Raw genomic sequence first — 20,185 nt, 5'->3', positions numbered from 1 at the left:
GGGACACCCAGGGCAAGAACTCTTCCCTCTGCATGCAGGCTTCTGTGGAAGGGGTCCTGTTTTCTTTTGGACTCCACGCACACGGGTGAGAGTGACTGTTCAGCAGACATATGAGGAGCTAGTCATAACTCAGTAACGAGTAAGGCCCCACTCACGGAACAGAATAGCAAATTAAAGCCACGCAGAGGTAGCATTTTTGACCTATTTGACCCTCAAGATCAAGGTCAGATTTCGCCTTCCCCTGGTTTCAGTGGAGGGGAGGGACAGCAGTGCGCTTCTGGTGGCGGTCATTTCTACAAGGCAATCGCGCAACACCCACAGAAAGGGTAAGTGCAGTCACCCTCTGGCCCAACAACCCCTCTTGTAGAAATTTATCCTACAGACACACTAGATCTGTGGGAAAGGGTGTATGTCAGCACTGCCCGTCTCAGCGGGAGAGAAAAGTGTAGCTGTCCATTGCTACGAAAACGAAATATTTCCAACTCTGGAGCTCTCTGTAGCCACGGGGAGACTCAAAATCTTCACACACGGGGAAGGGACTGTCTCTGAAGGGGACTTTGGGTTTGGAACTCTGGCTGCTCTTGTCATCTTTAAGTGGCTTCATAAAGTGGGTTACAGAGCACACAAACCCATACATGGTGTAAAAAAAGAATCACTTGAATACACATAGCATCAGTTGCTCCCATGGAACACAGAAGGATGAAGTGGCCAGAAGAGAGAGAGAGAGAGAGAGAGAGAGAGAGAGAGAGAGAGAGAGAGAGAGAGAGAGAGGTGTTGCTATCGCATTAGCTTTTGCATTCTTGGTTACATGAACATTCAGAGCAGAGAGGTTACATTTCACCTCTTCATCTTAAGAGGTGAAAATGTGAGGGTCCACAAATGGCAGAAAGGGAAAGGAAGAGCTGGCCGTTCCTTCGCGTTCATCATGGGAAACCTGGGGGAGAGAGGACAGTTCAAACTGCCCAACCCCTCTGGGAGAGGCTTGTTTTCCACACTACTTTGTACAGCTAAATTACAGGGAGAAAACACCCATAAAAAATAATCTTGTAGCTGGAAGTGGAACAGGAGAGCCCTGGGTGATGGCTGGTCCTGTCCTTCGCTGTGCAGAGCATGAGACAGCAAGCACATTGCTGCATCTCTCATATCGCCCCACTAGAGTGGGCTAGCAGAGCCCAGCCAGGAACCTGGCTCTTTCTTCACCTCCACCAACACAATTCCCACCTCAAGCCACATCATGGTAAGACAGATCCACTGTTGCCTGGAAACTTTAGACTGCATCCTGTACCTTTTGCACAAATAGATGAGCCAGTGTTGTCCATAGGAAGAATGCATTCATTTGACACCCAAAAGAATTTCCCAAAAGTCAACTGCAGTGATATTTTGTTTGTAATCTAACAAATAAAGCTCGCCTGAAGATCAGAGGGCAGAGCTAAGCCACTAGTCAGCCACAGAGGCCAGGCAGTGGTGACACATACCTTTAATCTCAACTCTTGGGAGACAGAGGTAAATGAATCTCTGTGAGTTCAAGGCCACCCTGGGCTATGTGAAATTGATCCAGTATAAAAGAGAAACAAAGCTGGGAGATGGTGACTAACACCTTTAATCCCAGTACTTGGGAGTCACACGCCTTTAATCCCAGTACTAGAGAGGTGGAGACAGGAAGGGATATGGCTGGGCGGAGAAAGAAGTATAAGGCAGGAAGAGACAGGAGCTCAGATGCAGTCTGAGGATTTGTAGAGACAGGATTGCGCCTTCAGTGGGAGCATTGGCAGAGGTAAAAGGTCGCTTTAGTGGCTGGTTGCAATGCTTCTCTGATCTCTCAGCTGTCACCCCCTAATATCTGACTCTGGGTTTTTATTTATTAAGACCAATTAGAATTTGTGCTCCACCAACAGTCCTTGGTGCCAGGAGAGCTAGGTCAGAAGAACAGCAGACAGGTGGACAACGTATCTTATGCTCGAGTGATGCCCCAGATATTTCCCCACGGAAATCCATGCAAGGAGCTGTTTGCTTCGTGAGGCCAGACAAGGCCCAGTGTCCGGGGCCTGCCTTGGTACAGTGCACACCACAGCGTGTTCTCTTCCAAAGAATGACTCCCAATCTCAGTCTTTCCATGCCTCTCTGAAAAACTCACCAGGTCCTGTTTTCTTGCTATTTTTTTTTCCTAGCACATTTTTCAACGTTAAAAGCAGAGAACTCTCTTTCAAACAGAAATGCAGGAGGAAAGCCATTTGATTCCCCCTGAAAAGTGTGGTTCCTAATAACCCAGTTCATTATTTTACATCTGATTGCTTGAAAATGCACCCGTCACACTTTTCTGCATTAATAAGGGCAGCGTGCCACGGTTTGCCTGGCGTGTTACACTCATCACATTGTGGCTGAGGGAGGTGGAGTCACACCTTACCCCCCACCTCTCCAGGGCTTTCTTTCCAAATTCTGTTTCAAAGAAAATGTCTGGATATTCGCACGAAGATGATTGTATTTTCACTGGTTCTAAGTCTTGTGTCAGCAAAAGCAAACATGAAAGGATGCAGATCCTAGACATATGTTCTCCAGCATGAGAGTCAGGAGGCAGGTCAGCCACCGTGACAGGCTGGAAGAACAAAATAGGCCCTGAATTCCAAAGCCTTGCTATTTAACAAAAGGCTGTGAAGGGTTTTATTAATGATTTTATACTGATTGCATGTCAAAATTATAATAGTTGGATATAACAAGCTAAATAAAATATATCAAAATGAATCATACCTGTTCTTGCTTACTTTTTCCAATGTGGTGACTACTAAACATAAAATTATAGATGTGGCTGGAATTGTCTACAGATGGTGCTATTCTAGATTGGAGATCATTTGGCTTTTCTATTTTAAAAAAAAATGACCACATGATAAAAATCAGTCATCCCTCAGTCTCTGAGAGGCACAGGTTCCCAGTCCCCAATAATATGAACATCTGTGGATGTTCAGGGACCTTACACAGTACAGGGTAGCTGTGATAAACAGATCCTCATCTGTGTGTACAGGGACACATGCATGCAGCTGTGTGTCCACGCGTATGGATGCGATGGCCAGAGGACAACCTTAGCTATTGTTTCACAGGCGCCATTCACCTTAGCTTTGATTGTTTAGTTGCTTTTTGTTGTTGTTGTTTTGTTTTGCTGTGGGTGAGGGTTGTTGGGTTTGTTGTTGTTGTTGTTGTTTGTTTGTTTTTTGGTTTTTTTTTTGCTTTTCTGAGACAGGCTCTCTCATTGGCTTGGAACTTGCAAAATAAACTCAGCCAGCAGGCCAAGCCCCTGGTATCTTCCTGTCTCCACTTCCCCAGGACTGGGAATGAAAATACACCCCATCATATATATTTGGCTTTGTTTGGTCATTTACGTTTTAGAGGTAAAGTCTAACTATGTCACCCCAGCTAGCCTTGAACTCATTAAGACCAGGCTAGTCTTGAACTCATTGTGTAGACCAGGCTAACCCTGAACTCATTAAGACCAAGCTAGTCTTGAACTCAGGGAGATCTACCTGCCTTTGCCTCCTGAGTGCTGGAACTAAAGGTATGTACTACCATGCCTGGTCAATGCTCAACTTGTTTTTACATGTGTTCTGGAGATGAAACTCAGGTTCTCGTACTTATGAGGCAAACATCTTACTTGTCAAGCCATCTTCCCTACTTACTCCCTTGCTGTATAATGCAAAAGTGAATTATGTCTAAGCTGTAGAACTGCTTTGTGCATATTTGCTATATGATACTGTTTCAGAAAATAACAAGGAAATACCTGTCCATGTCCAGTACAGGTGCAATTGTTTGTCAAACAGTTTTGACCCTTGATTGGTCCAACTCCAGGGACTTGAAAGCCATGGGATATGAAGACTGACTCACCTTGGGTCACATGCGTTCACTGCGGCAGGAAAGGAGCCAACAGGATGACAGGGGAGAGGTGTTGACATCCTGCTATGGCTTCTTTCAGAAAAGATTCAAGTTGGAGACGACCCTGATGCTAGGCTGTGCAGAGAGATAGCTTATTTGAGAAGAGGGAGAAGGGCGGTGGCAGTTGGCGTGTAAGAGGGACTTCAGGATGAGGCCATTTCTGTAATATAGCAGGGGTATGCTAGCCCCAGAGAGGATCCTACAATCACCCCATGTGTCACGTGCAGAGCACTGGCCCATGTTCTCTGAGAACCCTTAGGATCTCCGTCTTTGGGACATCTCTGCAGTGAAGGAAGCTGGCCTCTTCCGGGCTGGAGAAGACCCAGAGGGCAGCTGCTCCACCATGAGCCGTGGCTACCTCTGCTATGTACAAAACCAACACCGATTAGTAACACATCACACTCTAAATATTGATTAAGCCAAAGCTGATTTCCTGGCTCAAGTCATGTGTGTGGTTGTCAGCTGCTTCCTGCCAGGAAAATAAGGCAATTAACTTGAGGAGCTCCAGCTTCAGGCCTGACACGTGTCCAGGCTCCATAGGTATTTCCTGTGCCAGGGCGCATTAACATAAACTAAAAGACCTGCCTACACTTTCCCTACTCCAGAAACTCCTCAGCCAGAGTCTATATCCTTGTTACATCTCCAGATTCTAAAAGAGACCTTGGCATACAGTAGAAATTGTGTGTTTCCTGAAAAAAAAAAAGCAGGTGGGAAAGAGCACCTGCCAGGTGCTTTGGTGGTCAGTCTCCTGCTACAGTTTCACGGCCCTGGCAGGTACCTAGACACCAAGATATCTGATCCAAACTTGAGAGAACACTGTCCTTCCTCGCTGCCCCATGTCCTCCCCTAAGTGATTACCACCAGCCCACCCCTCACTCAGCCTCCCTGGCCTCCTTTGCAGAGCTCCTGACGTCAGCATTGCCAGCCGAAGGAACCTGAGAGGTTGCAGAAGTGTCATCAACTGGACCATTTGGGGTAGGCTTTCAGCTCGCTTACCCCTCCCGACCTTTCAGACAACCGCTCTATGACCTGGACCTTTCCCATGCCTCCAGAAAAAATTAAAACCTATTTCTTGAATTAAGAAATTTCCCACTTCCTCCCCCCACCTCATTCATGCTGGATTCTGGTTCCTCTGGTGAGTTCATCCATGTTAATATGATAATATGATAGAACCACATCCCCGTGCTTGGGAATCCAGCCTTGTGAGATGATGCCGTAAAAGAAAAGAGAAAAACAAAAGGCCAAACCACACACAGCTCAAATGCTCTGCGGCTCTAAGCAGGGCATCCAGGGTGGGAAGAGGGCACTTCTGGCCCCTTCATGTCATGCTGTTTAAGCGATCATATCAATGTTCCACTCCAGAAGCTAAAGAACCGCTCTGCACACTCGGGGCTGGGAAGAGACTCCAGAGTCCTCAGATAACGGGTTCCAGCAGGCGGGAGCCCCAATCAAAATCAGATTTGAGAATGCCACGCACGGTCAGAAAACAGAAACCGTTTTGCCTTTGTAATTGTGTACTGTAACATTCTTAGAAAATGAAATAGATCAGTTAATGCGTGTTCATGATAGAAGACCCAAAGTTAGAAACCTGAACTCATTGACTCATCAAGGACAGATGAGTCCATACATCTTCTGGGCAAAGAAACAAAACTACCTACATGGGCTAAACTTCTTTTAGGATGAGTGCGTTTGATTCCTTTAAGCAAATCAATAAGGAGTGACTCTGTGCAAATAGCCCTGTTCCACAGAGCTGGGAAACTGGCTTTCTTCTCTACATGGTCCACTAGGTATTGAAGGAACGAACAGGGATTGAGAAATCTAAAATCATTCACTCTCACCACAGGAAGTTCATTTACACTTACCAGTGTGTGGGAGCAGATCAGATATGCAAACAATAATCATGTCTGTTTTTCTCATTCCTGCCCACTCATTCCATCCATCACCTAAGACGGCCTTGGCTCAGAACTCTTTCCTTCCAAACTGCCTCGATCAAACTTTCATAGGTCAAAAAAGTAATTGTATTGGCTCAAAAGTCCTATTTTGTCCAATTTCTGCTGACTAAATAAGCAAAAAATTCTCTTGCTATCCACAAAGCATGCCATTACACAGAATGGACAATGATGTCAACATGGCCTTCACCATCAAGATCTGTCTGGGGAGACATTTCCCGTCAAGCGTTGTCCATTCCCAGACGGAGCCAGCCAGAGATGCACTATCCCAACAACGATCAATATTTCTACTTGTGTAAGAGAAGCTAGTTAGCTCGCTCTTCCGTTCTGACTCAGACCCTGAAAGGACAAACATGGTTGGCTTGGTTTGCTTCCCTGGGGCCTACTGTGTGCCGACCACTGTGGCAGGTGCAGTCAATCTTTTCCTTTTCTTTTCTCACCCACTTCCTTCCCTCGTGTCTCTTGCCTTCCAGAAACACTCCATATGATACCCTCAGCTCACTTGACTTCCTGTCTACTCTTCGGCTTAAGGTCAGGAGCACTGAAGACCTCTGTATTTCAACTTAGAAGTGGGAAGGACCAAGCCTCCCTCTGGTCAATCTTGGGGGGACAAGATAGTCTGTCACACGTGGGCCTGGGTGTACACGTCAGCATGAGTAAGCCATTCTCCAGGTAGGACAGGAGGCAGGAGCTGCCAAGGCAGAACCTTGTCAGCAATTCCTCCACCTCTTCCTTCAGTTCCTCCCTCCGAGGGACAGGACAAGCCAACAGACAGAGTAACTGAATTCACTTTGGGCTATTTATGGTCCGCACAGTCTATCCATCATCGCAGAGAATTGCTTGGGTTCTTTATTTCTTCTCTTACACATTTCCTACAGCTTCTGCACTCTTGGCTGCCAGGGAAAGCAGGGGGCAAAAGACGGGGGCCCCAGCATGGGAGAGTCAAGAGAACGATCTGAAATTTGAAGGTTACCTCTGAATTTCAAATATCCATAACCACAGTTCCCCAAGCTGATGGTCCCTGACATTTTTTTTTCTTCTTAAACTTTTTATATCCTGTGCTGCACAACGTGAAAGGATAATGAATATTCCTAGATGGGTAATGGATGGGATGTACGCACTTACAGGGGTTCCGGTACAAGACGATCATAGCCGCCCTCTGCTAACGATCGCTCCATCTATCTGTGATGCTAATGTCCCCTTATTCCTTCGTCCCCCGTTGTCTGACAAGCCCAAATGTCCACGCTGAATACTTCAGCTCTACAGCTGACACCAATATTGTCTACAGTGAGATTTACTTTCTCACTGAAGGAAAAAAATTATTCATTCGAGCCTAGAGTTCAGAGAGACAGAATTGCCTTCTAGGAGCCCAATGTCAAGGGTAAGACTAGGCCCTGTTCAGGCAGGGTAAGGTGAGGAGGGGAAACATTGGCGTGTATGGACACAGCAAGAGGCTCTGTGGGGCATAGTCCCCTGTGAGGGGACTTCTCTGTGGCAGTGACTTCAGCGGAAGCAATTCAACCTTATGCTTTGGGGGCCCCCACTCTCCCTGGAGGCTGTCTGCATCTTGCCCTTCGGTGACCTCAGGATTTTCTGGTAGTCACCGGAACCAGGCATCATTTTTTTTTTCCAGAAATCTGACTGACATGGCTTTATGACTTGTCTTTCAGGGCTCATCACAATTATTTATGCTCCGGCAGTATCCTAGCTACAACCACAGCACTCCTGTGACTTTGTCCCAGCTGATGAAGAAGGGAGGTGCCTTTCCTCAGAACCCCGACTCCAGGGGACAGGCTCCCCAGAAGGGGATGTTCATACAGCTGCTTGCATCCCAGCCTGTCGGCAGGCTGATATAAAATAGGAACGACCCCCAAGGCATCGGTGATTTGGCACTGTAGTGCAGCCTACCGCTTGGACACCATCTGCTTAGGACACAATGATACATGCTCAGAGACTGCACCTCCGTTTTTGCCTCACCCTTACCAATGGCAAATAGTTTCTGAGTTTACTTTTTTTTTTCTTCCCTCTTTAACATCCTGCTTCTATTCTGTGGTCTGTCCTTCCTGCTTTGTATATTTTAGGTTACTTGAGACATGACCTCACATCCTGGACAGTTGCACCATAGCTGCTAATTGCTGGAGCTCTGCTAATGGACTGTACATTTATGCAAGAGGGGAATGGGCCATAAGAAGCCATATCCAGAAGCCAACGGGCTAGTGTAGGTCAAAGTGAGGGCTCTGGAGAGGACGCGCTTGAGCTTCATCTCAGGTTGTCTGTGTGGCCTGCAGCAGCTTGCTTAACCTCTCTGAGACTGCTCTCTCCTCAGAGTGACGATCCTCACAGCTCCTGTCTCACAAGGGTGTTTCTGAGATTAATACTATGCAGCGACCACACGTGACTTAGCACAGTGGAAGCTGTTATGGCTTCTCAATTCTGGAATGGCTTTCACCGCCAGCTCCTGGCTAGACATTCTGCTCCACCTGCCTGCCTCTAGCTCCCAACCAGTCAGATCCTCCAGGAAGCACTCCAGGAGAACCCACAGGATAACGCATCTTCATATCTTCATTGCTTCCCATCTCCTCCCTTCCTCCCTCCCTCCCTCCCTCCCTCCCTCCCTCCCTCTCTCCTTCCTTCCCCCTCTCCATCCCTCTGTGTGTGTGTGTGTGTGAGAGAGAGAGAGAGACAGAGACAGAGACAGAGAAAGAGATGTTTACATTTCCCCCAGTTCACACCCCAAGCTCCTCCAAGACCTAGAGGCTCCACCTTTGGCAAACATCTCAGGTAGTCCACCCCAGGAGAGTACAACCATCTGCATGTGGCTGGGCACTTCTAACAAAGCACGGAGGCCTCCTCTGGAACCCAGCTTCAGCTCACTCAGGTGGGCAAACCCCTCTCAGGCAGTGCTGCACGGCTCTCTTGCTCACTCACGTCTGTTAGCAGGATGTTCTAAGTCCTCCAGAAGGAGGCGGGGACAGTGACAGTTGCTCTCCTCCCCATCACGCCCTCATATCCACCCCTTCAACAACTACCAAGTCATTCCTCCACGCTCTGCTCCCCACGCAACAGTTCTAGCTCACCACTCCCCTTTGTCGCCCCTGCTGACTCCACTGTCCCGTCCCCCTTTGGGTCTGTTCCTCTAACCCCACTTGGGGAACGTAGAACATCTATACTTGAACCACTTTCTGTCTCTACCATGTTAGCCATTGGGTTTTATACTTGTTACTCTGATTTCATCAGCTGACAAAAAGAGCCACACACCCGCCGCCCCTGGCAAGGCCTTGAGATTCACACGTGGAACTTTCCAGATTACCTACATGGACATCTTTCATGAACTGCTCAACTACATAAATTCTGTTCCTACGCCAACCAGCAGTGCCTTGTATGCAGGATCATCTGTTTAAATGAAAACCCTGTCATTTGTCATGGCAGCTTTATTTATGAGTCTGTGTACTGTAACCCTATGGCATAAATATTAAATAATAACATCCCTCGGGCAAAAAAGAAAATCATTCCCATTACCTGGCAACTTCTTATATAAATAGGAGTAAGCCCAACCACAAAAATTGGTATTGGCGAATTCTAGAACACACGTATAAGCAAGCATTACTCAACAGGTAGAGGGGGCACAGTTACTATTATGCATTTTTACACTGTCTTGATTCAAAAAATGAGACGCCAAGAAGCAAAGAGTGTTTAAAAGAACAGCAAACTGGGGTTAGGTGACAAATTTCCTCAAGCCCCAATTTCAGTTCCTGTCAGCATCTCCAAGCAGTTGAGCTTCCGAGAAGACCAGACTCCAAACACTGGCAGTGCCACATGGAACGGGGTTCTGGACAAGGGCATTGCTCGTTTTTAAAGCATTCTGTGAATTTCCTATTACATCAGTTTCATGATTCAGCATTTTCCTTTTCATTTATTTACAGTAATATACGGTGAGATAGCCCAAGCTTTCGGCAGGATCCTGGAACATAAGGTAGGCTCGGCAGCAAGGGTGTAGCCTTCTGTAAATATACTACTGCTCAGAACTCAGGAACAAATGGGAGAAAGCAAGATATCCAAAGAGCGGGGAAATATCTGGGTCTCAACTACTCTGGTACTTAAAATAGGTTACTGCCATCTAGTTCGTAAGTCTAACAGAAGGCAAGTAGTGTACAAATTGCAAACTGACGTGCATAAGCCAAACACAGCTCTGAAATGACAACGTTCAAGACGCAGCTAAAGTCACCACTCCGGCGGTAAGCGTGGTACAAAGAAGTAGATTTTGTTCTGGCATCCGCAACTTGACTGGAGTGACCAAGGAGTTGAAGAGCCTCTGGAAACGCGAGGTGCGGTGGCACAGAACCGTCCGGGTCGAGGACCCAGTGAAAAGTCAAAGGAGAGACGGGGTGGGTGGCAGGGGAAAAGAAGTTGGGGACAGGAAGGAAGGAAGCTTCAAGAAGGTGAATGAAAAGCCAAGCATGGCTGGGGACAGGGTGGGGAGCTACGCTCCAAGGGACTGGAGAGGAATGCACGATAGGGAGGGTCTAGTGTCACTGTGGACAAGAAGGGTACTCTAGGGGAACCTGGCTCTGGTCTTCAGCGAGGTCGTGAGGAAGAGGAATGGACTCCAATGAGAGTAGCCGGCAAGTCCAGTCCGCGCACCGGGTACTTATCCCAGCTGCTGGGAGCGCCCGGGGCGCATTGGCAAGGAAGAGAGAAAACTCGCATTGTCGTGCCCACCTCCCGCTGTTGGGGTCCGCGGCCACCCCACCCGCCTGTCCCCAGGGCCCGGGCAGAAGGAAGGACCCGAGCAGGGTCCGGCGCTCACCAGGTAGCAGAGAAGGAGCAGCGCGCCTGCAGGGCGGCCGCCGAGGCCCGGGGGGACACCGCCGCTCCGGGGGACCATGGCTGAGGCCCGGGGACCGAGCGCGGGCGGCGGGGGCTGCTGCTGCTGCTGCCGCCGCCGTGGCCACCAAAGCCCCGCGTCGCGCCACTGCACGGCGAGGCCGCCCGGATCCGGGCCGGAACAGGTCACCTGGTGCAGGGACCGGCCCCCGCCCGAGGCGCCACCTTCCCGCCCGCCCCCGGCCGGCGGCCCGCCGCGCGCGGGGCCACCTGCCGCCGCCACCGGACCCGCCGCCGCCACCACCGCCGCTCCCGCCGCCGCCCCCGCAGCCCCAGCCGAGCTCCGGCTCCTCCCCGCTCGCAGTCCCGTCCCCTCCCTCCCTCGGCCTCTCTGCCCAGCCCGCCTCCCCGGTTGCTCCCTCCCAGCCCCCGGCGTCCACCCCTAGGTGCCGTGGGCGCCCACGCAGGTGGGGACCGCGTGGTCCCGCCCCCCACCCCGCCGCTGTTCGCCGCCGGGTCCGCGGGGCTCTCGGCCGCCCCCATCCCTTTTTCTTGCTTCCTCCTCCGCCCCTTCAGCGCCCTTGCAGTCCACGATCCCCCCCCCTCGCCCCCTCTTCTCCCCACTTTCTCCCTTTCCTTCGCGTCCTTTCTCCTTAACTCCCCTCCTTTTCCATCGCTCCCTCCGGTATCTTTCGCCCGTGCCCACCCTGCTGCATGCCACTCATTCCCACTTTGCGCCCATGCACTAAGCAAAGGGATTTGTTTGGTAGCTTGGGGGCCCGGGGTGGGGGTGGGGGGCTGTAGTCGGGGCGCCGTTCCAGCAGGGCAGGGGCTGAGGGTGCTTCCTTAGAGTTGAGCCACGCAGCTGCTTGGCTTCTAAACCTTTGGGATGGATTTTGACCCCTGCCAACCTCCACCTGTCCACCTGCAGGGCTTGGGGCCGCTTTCTTGCTTGCTGTTTAGAGCCCAGGCTGAGCCCCACCCTGCCTCCTGATTGGCGACACGTTCTGGATGTTTCCTCAGGGTTTTGTGCGGTGCCGCCACGGCGCTCTTTGTTTTAATTGTCCGGAGTATTGGCGCCCAGAGCGGGTTTGTATTTGATTTGCATCCTTGAGCTCCGGCTTCCACTTGGATCGAGAAGAAAACGAATTAATTAGGCCAGTCCAATCGTACTCAAGTCCAGTATGAAAGGGGGTGAGGCCCTTGAAGTGCACAAACAGCTTTTTTTTTTATTTTATTTTTAAATCAGGACACATCCTAGACTTTGTGAAGGCAGAGTGGGACTGTTAGTAGACCCGGATTCTGTAGTAGCCGTAGGTGAGATGGGCCTGGGGACAAGGCAAGCAGCTTAGGGCATGGTGTACCATGTAGTTCCAGGAACTGTTTGGCTGTCTTGCTGCTGAGAAAATATTGGGGCACAGGGAGACAACAACTAGTGCTGTGAGATAGTTAACCCATCTTGGAAAGTTTGCCCCTTTGGCATTGGTGTGGATTTGTGTGGATGGGAAGTAGTAATTGATTGGGAGTCACAGAACACTGCCCTTTCCCCGAGGAGCCGTCACTACTGTTGGCCAGGCTTGTGAGGTTGGGCAAGGGTGAGGATAAGAAGCCCAGAGTTGGTTATGCTGGCCCTGGCCACGCTGGCTGGGGATATCAGCAGATGGTTGGGTCTCTCTTGTTCATTTTTTGTTTCTTAAGTCACCTATGCGTTTGTGGGCCTGTGTAAGGCCCCTGACACCCCGATCACAGCTGGAAGGCTCTCAGATTTTAGTTTGGTCAAAAGCACCTGGAGAGCAAAGCAGGTAGATGGGGGAGTGGCCCTGAGATCTGTCTCAGTGGGCCCTGGATAGGGCTGAGAAGTCTCCTGGTGTGTGAGTTCCCAGGTGGGTGGACAGTGCCCAATCAGGGAGGCCTCACTTCCGAGCCATGGGCTTCCAGGCAGGACTCTGCCTGCCTAGCCAGCTGCAAGCACAATGAAGCACTTGGGAGCTTTGACAGATGTTGCCAGGATCCCTGTCCCACTTCCACACAAACAAAGCACTTAAAATTCTCTGTGATGCAGGAAACTATTTATTCCATTTAGTGTCCAAGGGAACAAAAGATGGGGTGGCTTTGTCCCAGATCCCATCTGTATTTTTTCCATCAAAAGAAAAAAAATATTCCACAGATTTTTTTTCTGCCCCCCCCCCCTCTCTCTTCTTTTTTGAGACAAGGTCATGATTCTGTGTACCCACACTGGCCTGGAGCTTGAAATCCTCCAGCCTCAGCCTCCTGAAGGCTGAGATTGCAGGCAACGACCACCACATGGCACTGTTAATATATGTGCATGGGGAAATGTTGGCTTGTGTAAGAGAAGGGGGTGTCAGAGGCAAGGCAGAGTCTGTGGGTGTCCACCTGTCTTCCCGGGCATTCCTCCAGAGTTTCTGTCCTTCCTTGTGGGCCCAGACTCCTATCCTTAGGGAAATGAATAGTCTCCCATGTGGCTGGCAGTTAGGGGCACATTTTCCAAAGCTTTGTGAGCTTTAAGCAATTGCATTTCCCCAAGTGTAGTCCATGCAGAGGTGTCCCTCCCACTGGAGCTGGGTGGCTCTTAGTGTAGTATCCCACTGTGCATTCCTTTGTCTTCTGAAGCACTGAGTACTAGCCTACTTTTTAGGAATTCAGAGGTGGGAGGCACCTTCCATTTTCATCAGGGGCAATGGGCAATGCTTCAGAGAACTGACCTAAACACAGTTTGGTCAGTTTGCTCACCTAAAATATCACTCAGTGACTTTGTTGCCCGGGGAATGAGAATGGTTCCCCCTGATGGAAAGGGGCGGAGAAAGGTCAGGAAGTCTCACAGTGACCTTTTGGTCCAGAAGACACAATCTCTTATTACCCTTGCCTCTGTTCTGGTAGATTATTTGAAGGGTGTGACTTTCAGAAGAAAGCCCTTTGTTTGGAAACAAATGTATTTTCCCCATTGCCTTGCAGAAGGGCTTGAAACTCCATCATCAGAATTCATTGGTTTGGATTAAGCTTTTATACTCCACTAAAATCCAAAGGCCCCCAGGAGGAGACTGTTTGAATCTGGCCTCCCTTGTGCCTTCCTTAGTGTGAGAAGGTTTATCATCTCCCCATTAAGGAGACAGGAAGAGAAAAGCAAATCCATACCCAACCCTGACAGAGACCAAGGCAGCCAAGGGAGTTTAAGTGACCCCGTGGGAGAGGGAGCCAAGATCTAGAACCCTGAGGAGTAAGGAGATAGCTCCACTTTGAAAAAACCCCGCTCATCTCTGGGATCTGCAGGAACTACCCCTCAACCAGTTATTCTCAAACTCTGAGGCATTTTCAGATCAGCAAAATCTTAGGGAATGTGACTGGCCAGCTAGAAATGTGATGAAGAAAGCTATTTAGAAAAAAGATGTAAAATACGTGGTATTCTGTCAACAACATTTTATCCAAAGGACAAGGCTTTTTATATGAATCAAAGAATTGGGGAGGAGGAGAGGAAAGGCAGTTCACGCCTGTCAAGTTAGCACTTGGGAAACTGAGGCAAGACGATCAAGAACAAAAGCCCAGGATAGAAAGCATAAGACACTGGCTCAGCAGCTTAGCAGGCTAAGGTGCTTGCCACCAAGCCTGCCAACCCGAGTACACTCCCCAGGGCCTACATAACTGTCCTCTGACCTCTACATACATACTATGCCACATGTCCTCCCCCAATAAGTAGATAAATGTTGTAAAAATCTGTTTTAATTGGGAAGCATCCAACATTGTAATAATAGATCATCTCAGTTCACAATAGACAGTCCTGGAGTGGGGAGACGGCTCCAGCTCTATGGGTGAACATGAGGACCTGAGCCTGGAGCCACAGCACCCTCAGGAAAGCCAGACTGTAACCCAACCACTGGGGAACAGAGACAGGAGGGTTCTTGGAGTGTGCTGGTCAGCCAATCTGGCTAAAACAGGGAGTTCCAGGTTCACTGAATGACTGTGTCTCAAAAGAAGTAAGATGGAGAAGCAAAGATGTCCCATGTTGACTCCTGGCCTCCACACCTGCACACATAGGTGAGCACACATGCATATCACACACACACACACACACACACACACACACACACATACCACATAGATAGATGGTAGATAGATAGATAGATAGGTAGGTAGATAGATAGATAGATAGATAGATAGATAGATAGATAGATAGATAGATAGATCTTTAGACCGAATGTAATCTGTGAAGAACGCAACAACTTGACTTTGTCTCCTGCTGCAGGTCTGTAGAAACTCACCTCTGACCATATGGACACTTGGAAACCATGCCCCAGGCAAAGGGCATACCTGGCATAAAGAGATCTGTCCCGCAGAGGCACATGACCCCTGGATCTCAAGAGGTGGAAAGGCACTCTGTGACTGTAGCGTGTCCATTCTCCCTGATTCCCTCCTGTATAAACCTCCAGGGCCCAGGCAGAGGCTACTGACTCTAGGAAGCCTTCTGTCCTAATTCGCTTTACGATTGTGGTGAAGAAACACCGTGACCAATGTAACTTGAGGAGGAAAGGCTTACTTGGCTTACACTTCATTACCAAAGGAAGTCAGGGCAGAAACACAAATAGACCAAAAACCTGGAGGCAGAAGCTGAGTAGAGGCCATGGAGGGATGCTGTTTATTGGCTTGCTCCACATGGCTTGTTCAGCTTACTTTCTTATAGAACCTATGGCCACCAACCCAGGGGTGGCCCCACCCCAAGTGAGCTGTGCCCTCCCCCATCAATCACTAAGAAAATGCTCTAAAGCTATGTCCAGATCTTGGACGTCCAGAAAATGGAACCATTTTCTCCACTGGGGCTCCCTCCTTCCCAGGGACTCTAGCTTGTGTCGGGTTGGCATAAAACCAGCCAGCACACATTCTCCCCCCTCAGTTCAAAGGACAGTTGGTCAGTTCTCTCATATCCATGGGCCACTTCTGTCTAAGATTGCGCCTGGCTAGTAGCTTATCCTCCTAAATAAAACAGAAGGTGTTGGAAGCAGGGCACGTTTCCTGAGCAATGCTGTCTGCCTGCCACACGCCTGTGTGCTGGCCGTTCACTGCATCCTTCTTGTATGCTTGCTTTTCCTCCCCACTCTCCTTCCCTCCCTGCCTCTTCCCCTCTCGTAATCACGTTGTCTTCTCCCAGTATGCTTCCACACGCGGGCCCCTTCTCTTTTCTGCAGTTTCGGTTATTCAAAGGGTGTTGGATGAACTGCACCATTTGTCTTTCCCATCAAAAGAGAAGAGAAGCTTGTCAGCAGCCAGGGCCCCATCCCAGGAGGGAAACCATGGCTTTTCCTCTCTGCCATGGACCTTTGGGGTCCAGCTATACCCTGCAGGTCTCTTTTCATATTTGATGTTTCCACTTTCTGCTGATTCCTAGAGTGTCTCCCGTACATTCCTTGTTTCCGATGCCATGCTTCTTACCACTCCCCGCGTGTTCTGTCCTTAGATCACTGCATCAGATCGCCGTGTTAGCTCCTCATCTTCAGCACCATCTTCTGAACCCTGTACTATGATCAGCCGGTGCTTCCTGAGGCCGCAGAGCCTGGCCATTTACCGACTCCTTCTCTCGTTTGTTTGCTTTTATTCCCATTTTCCTTTTCTCCCTGCCTCTATGAGAAGAGCAGTGAGGAGGGACTGAAGGGCTGCTGTCCTGGTTGTTTCTAGGGGTTGCGGAATGTCTCGGAATCATTCTGGCTGGATCTCTGGTGTGCTCCGGAATGAGCTCTATTTCTGGGCCTGTCAAATGAAATGTCGTTGCTCCTAGTTATTTTTGGCTCTTTGCCCTTCTGCATAGGTGCGCGTTCAGCTCACTTCTTCGCTCGCCCTGAGCTGGGGAAACAGGCAGTTTCCTTTAGCCAAGTCTTCCCTGGGTCAGGAGAACCTGCGCCATCAATAGCAGCTCACAACAGCAGTTTTCTGGACTGTACAGGAGGTGTTTGGGCAGGGTACAGGTGGACTAAGGGGAGATACCTTCTCTGGCCTTCTTGGAGCATCGAAGAGTTTTGGGGACTGAACATGCCTAGGCAGGATCCCTAGGCAGGTAGATGCAGGTGCCCGTAGCCTAATCATGCTTCCTGCCCCTGGCAAGCATGTTTTCAGATTCTTCAGCCATCCTCATGGGGACTTGGGATATGATAGGGGGCACTGCAGGCTCAGAGAGAGTACAACAACATCAGCATCCAGGGAAGGTACCTAGGATACAGGAAGCCAAGGGTCTGTGTCTGTAGATGTAGGGGCATCTTTGGGGGAGTAAGTTGAAAGCATGTATATGGAAAAAAGAGGGGCTCAGTGGAGAAAGAGTGAGCAGGAACACACAGGTGCTGTTGAGACGGTGTGGAAGGGGAAAGTGGTATGCACCCAGGAGACAAAGTATCAGTTAAATCATCAAGAAGAGCTTGAGTGTGCCCGAGAGGCCCTGGGAACGCGGAATGTGCCTCTAAGTCACAGCTGTGTTTCATAACTGACCCTACGGTCCTCCAGCAGCCATTAGCATGGATTTGGGGCTTCTGGTTTGTTGAGAATGTTCTGTATCAAGCCAGAAAAAAAAAACCAGCCACAGCAACAACAGAAGCAGCAACAATAATAGCTAGACAGACACTGGCTAAGAAGTTCCACATCCAATCACGAAAATCAGAGAAGGTGCCAACAAGACCCGGGTCCTCTTGGTGGCTGCTTTCTCTCCTTCTTCCCACTAAGGCGAGTCTTCCGTGTTCTTATCAAACGTCCCTTTCCTATACTCATTCACTGAATCCCCATGAAAAGCCCCGGGAGCAGGCACCGTCGTAATCATCAATCTTATTTCACAGATGAGGAAATGAAGGTCCGTCAAAGTCCCAGGCCCATAGCCGAAAGGTGGCAGAGCTAGTTTGAATTCCGGCACGTATTTATTTATTAGCTAGTGACATCACTGTGGTCCTGGGGGTTGAGCTCTGGGTGCTGCGAGTGCCCAGCAAGCATCCCACCACCAAGCTGCACCCCAGTTTCACTCAACGCAGTTTTCTTCAAGGTTTTCCCACCGGCGTGTCAGACTCGCGCTGTGAAGGACTAGTGAAGAGGCAGCCAGGCTGTGCTCAGGATGAGAGGTCCCACCTGGATTTCAGACTTAGATCTCTGTCCCTGCTGGTGTCCCTTCACCAGCTGCTGGGGAACATGGGTTGCCATGGTAGTTTCACCTTTCCAAGGCCTGCTGACCACTACCTGGTGGGGTTACCTTGCTTAGGCTCCAATCATTGCTGAACCCCCCCCCCCCCCCAGTCTGTAAGACCAGGAACAAAGTGGCTGGCGTGCTCACTTACATGGTATTGGGAAGGCAGGTAAGGTAGCACCATGGATACACAGCACATGGCACACTGACGGGTCCTAGACAAGAGGAAAGCATGGCTTGGGTGTGCTCACCAACTTCTCCTAAAGGCTCAGAGAAGATGCACAATTCCTAAAACCCTGGAAAATAGACAAAGATATATAAAGGCCACTGATCTCCAAAGGCGACCTCATGCATGAACCACAGCACCTTTGTAACGCCGTGGGAAGCCTGTCCTCTTGGAGATGCCAGCTATGGTATGAGAGCTGCTGGGACTGTCACCCCTCGGTGAGAAAGCCCAAGCTAGCCACACGGAGGGAAAGAGCGGCATGCAGCCAGTGTCCAGGCAGCCCGGCGACCCCAGCGCAGGTGCCAGTGGGTGAATGAGCACACCCTCTCTCATACCCACGAGTCCCCAGGCAAACTACTTAGCAAGGTCTTGTCAGTCTGTTGAAGCACTAAACATAAAAAAAAAATAAATTTTTGCTCTGAGCCCCTCATTTTGGAGGCAGTTTGTTCTAAGCAAAAGATAAATGAAACAGAATCCTGGGCTAATATTGGTATTTTTAATTAAAATGTATTTAGTTCAGAGCTTCCTGGCAGGCAAAGCAAAAATAACAGAATGGATTTCCTGCATCTACTACCTTGTAGTACTATAATCTACGTGAATCTACAGAGCCAATCCATTTCCTCGTCGTCAAAGCAAAATGAAAAATTAAAACCACTTCCGTTACATAGCCTCTGCTATGTTTACCAGAATTGCATACAGCCCCCTCCTGCAGATTCTGTAACCTGCGCTGCTAGGGCACACCAAAATAATCCCCGTTGTCACAAAGAAGGGACTGTCCCCGTGTCTGGGTGACTCTGACAGATCAGCTCAAGTCTTTCTCCCTCTCCCTTGGTTTTCAGCATTGCTTATGCCTCCCGCTTCAGACTCATCCCAAATTAAGTCACAAGCAGGCTCAGTGACTTCAGGGTCCTAAGCAGGCAGAATTAATGACAGAAATGGAAATGCTGAAAATAGAGGAAACTGAAGCAGATTGGATGATTTATTCAGAGCCCGAGGAGAAACGACTGTTCAGCCCAACACTGAAATTTATACCTGAGCTTTGTAATCAATTAGAATGTACTTTCTGGTATTATCCCCAAAAAGGAGAAAGGAGAAAAACATAAACTCTTGTCTGGTGTCCTTGGGTCCTCCCTGTGTGATGGTCCTTGTGGAAGTTCCTGGCACTTCTTAAAGCTGTTCTTCATGGAGTGACCTTTGAGGTCAGAGAGGGTAACAGCATGGAGTTTAAGAGAACGGCCAACGTGGGGTTTGGCTTCTCCCCACCGCAGCTCTGGTGATGAGCACCCTTGCCTCTGTCTCGTTCCTAGATGCACAGACGGTCACTCTTTCCCCCTTGGAACCCAACCAGACCCAGGTGACTCTTAGAAGGTAACAGGATTGTCTTTGCCTCAGTCTTGCTTTCTCAACCCCTTCACCTCACTGGTTTCCAGCCCCCTCAGGTGGACTCCAGGGTCCTTCCTTCTGCGGAAACTGTGAGGGAGAAGGTGCCAGACTCAAGCCCCAGTGAGTTCCTGGCCCCTGAGTTCACATAAACCCTTTCCCCATCTTAAGAGAGTTGCGTCTGTATTTTGTTTCATTCTTCACCAAGTCTGTGAGGTGGGTTCTGTGGCTGAATCATAGTGCTTAAAAAGACACGCCGTGTGCCAGCTCCCAACCACACCTGTGGGCGTGGCTGAGTTTGGAAATGGGGCTCTGTGGATTGTGAAGGTAAATGAGGTCACAGGGTGGCCCTAATTCAGTGACCGGTGGCTTCCCAAGAGGAGGGACGGTTAGCCATGTGTGGACAGGGAAGTGACAATAAGATACGGAGGGAACAACCATGAGAAGGTGGGAGCAAGGTCAGAGTTCTGAGGCCATAAGGCAGGGAATGCCAGACCCTGCAGAGGTAAGGAAGGGTCCCCTGTGGAGGTCTGGGAGGCACCTGCACACAGATTTACTAGGGACTTGGGGTAGGAGTCCCATTTCCCTGAACTGTAAGGATATATTTTTCTGTGGTTTGATTTTTGAGACAAAGTCTCCTGTATCCAAGGTTGGCCTCCAATGCTATGTATAGCTGGGAATGAGCTTGAACTCTTGACCTTCCTGCTTTTAACTCTCCAGTGCTGA

General features: G+C 49.6%; 1 protein-coding gene across 1 annotated transcript in view; it reads right to left on the bottom strand.

Annotated features, from left to right (window-relative positions):
* The window catches only part of Sel1l3 (SEL1L family member 3), a 112,024-nt gene extending 101,182 nt beyond the window's left edge, over positions 1 to 10,842 (bottom strand). The window contains exon 1 of the mRNA XM_087909038.1: positions 10,675 to 10,842. Coding sequence (XP_087765164.1) covers positions 10,675 to 10,752 — 78 coding nt within the window. The 5' untranslated portion in view covers positions 10,753 to 10,842. The remainder of the gene's footprint in view (positions 1 to 10,674) is intronic.
* Positions 10,843 to 20,185: the final 9,343 nt, after the last annotated feature.

The sequence above is a fragment of the Myodes glareolus genome, chromosome 8, assembly GCF_982192425.1.
Source record: "Myodes glareolus chromosome 8, mMyoGla1.1, whole genome shotgun sequence".
In the NCBI taxonomy this organism is placed as follows: Eukaryota; Metazoa; Chordata; class Mammalia; order Rodentia; family Cricetidae; genus Myodes; species Myodes glareolus.
The sequence above is the reverse complement of the archived record's forward strand: the minus strand, read 5'-3'. Positions and strand labels throughout refer to the sequence as shown.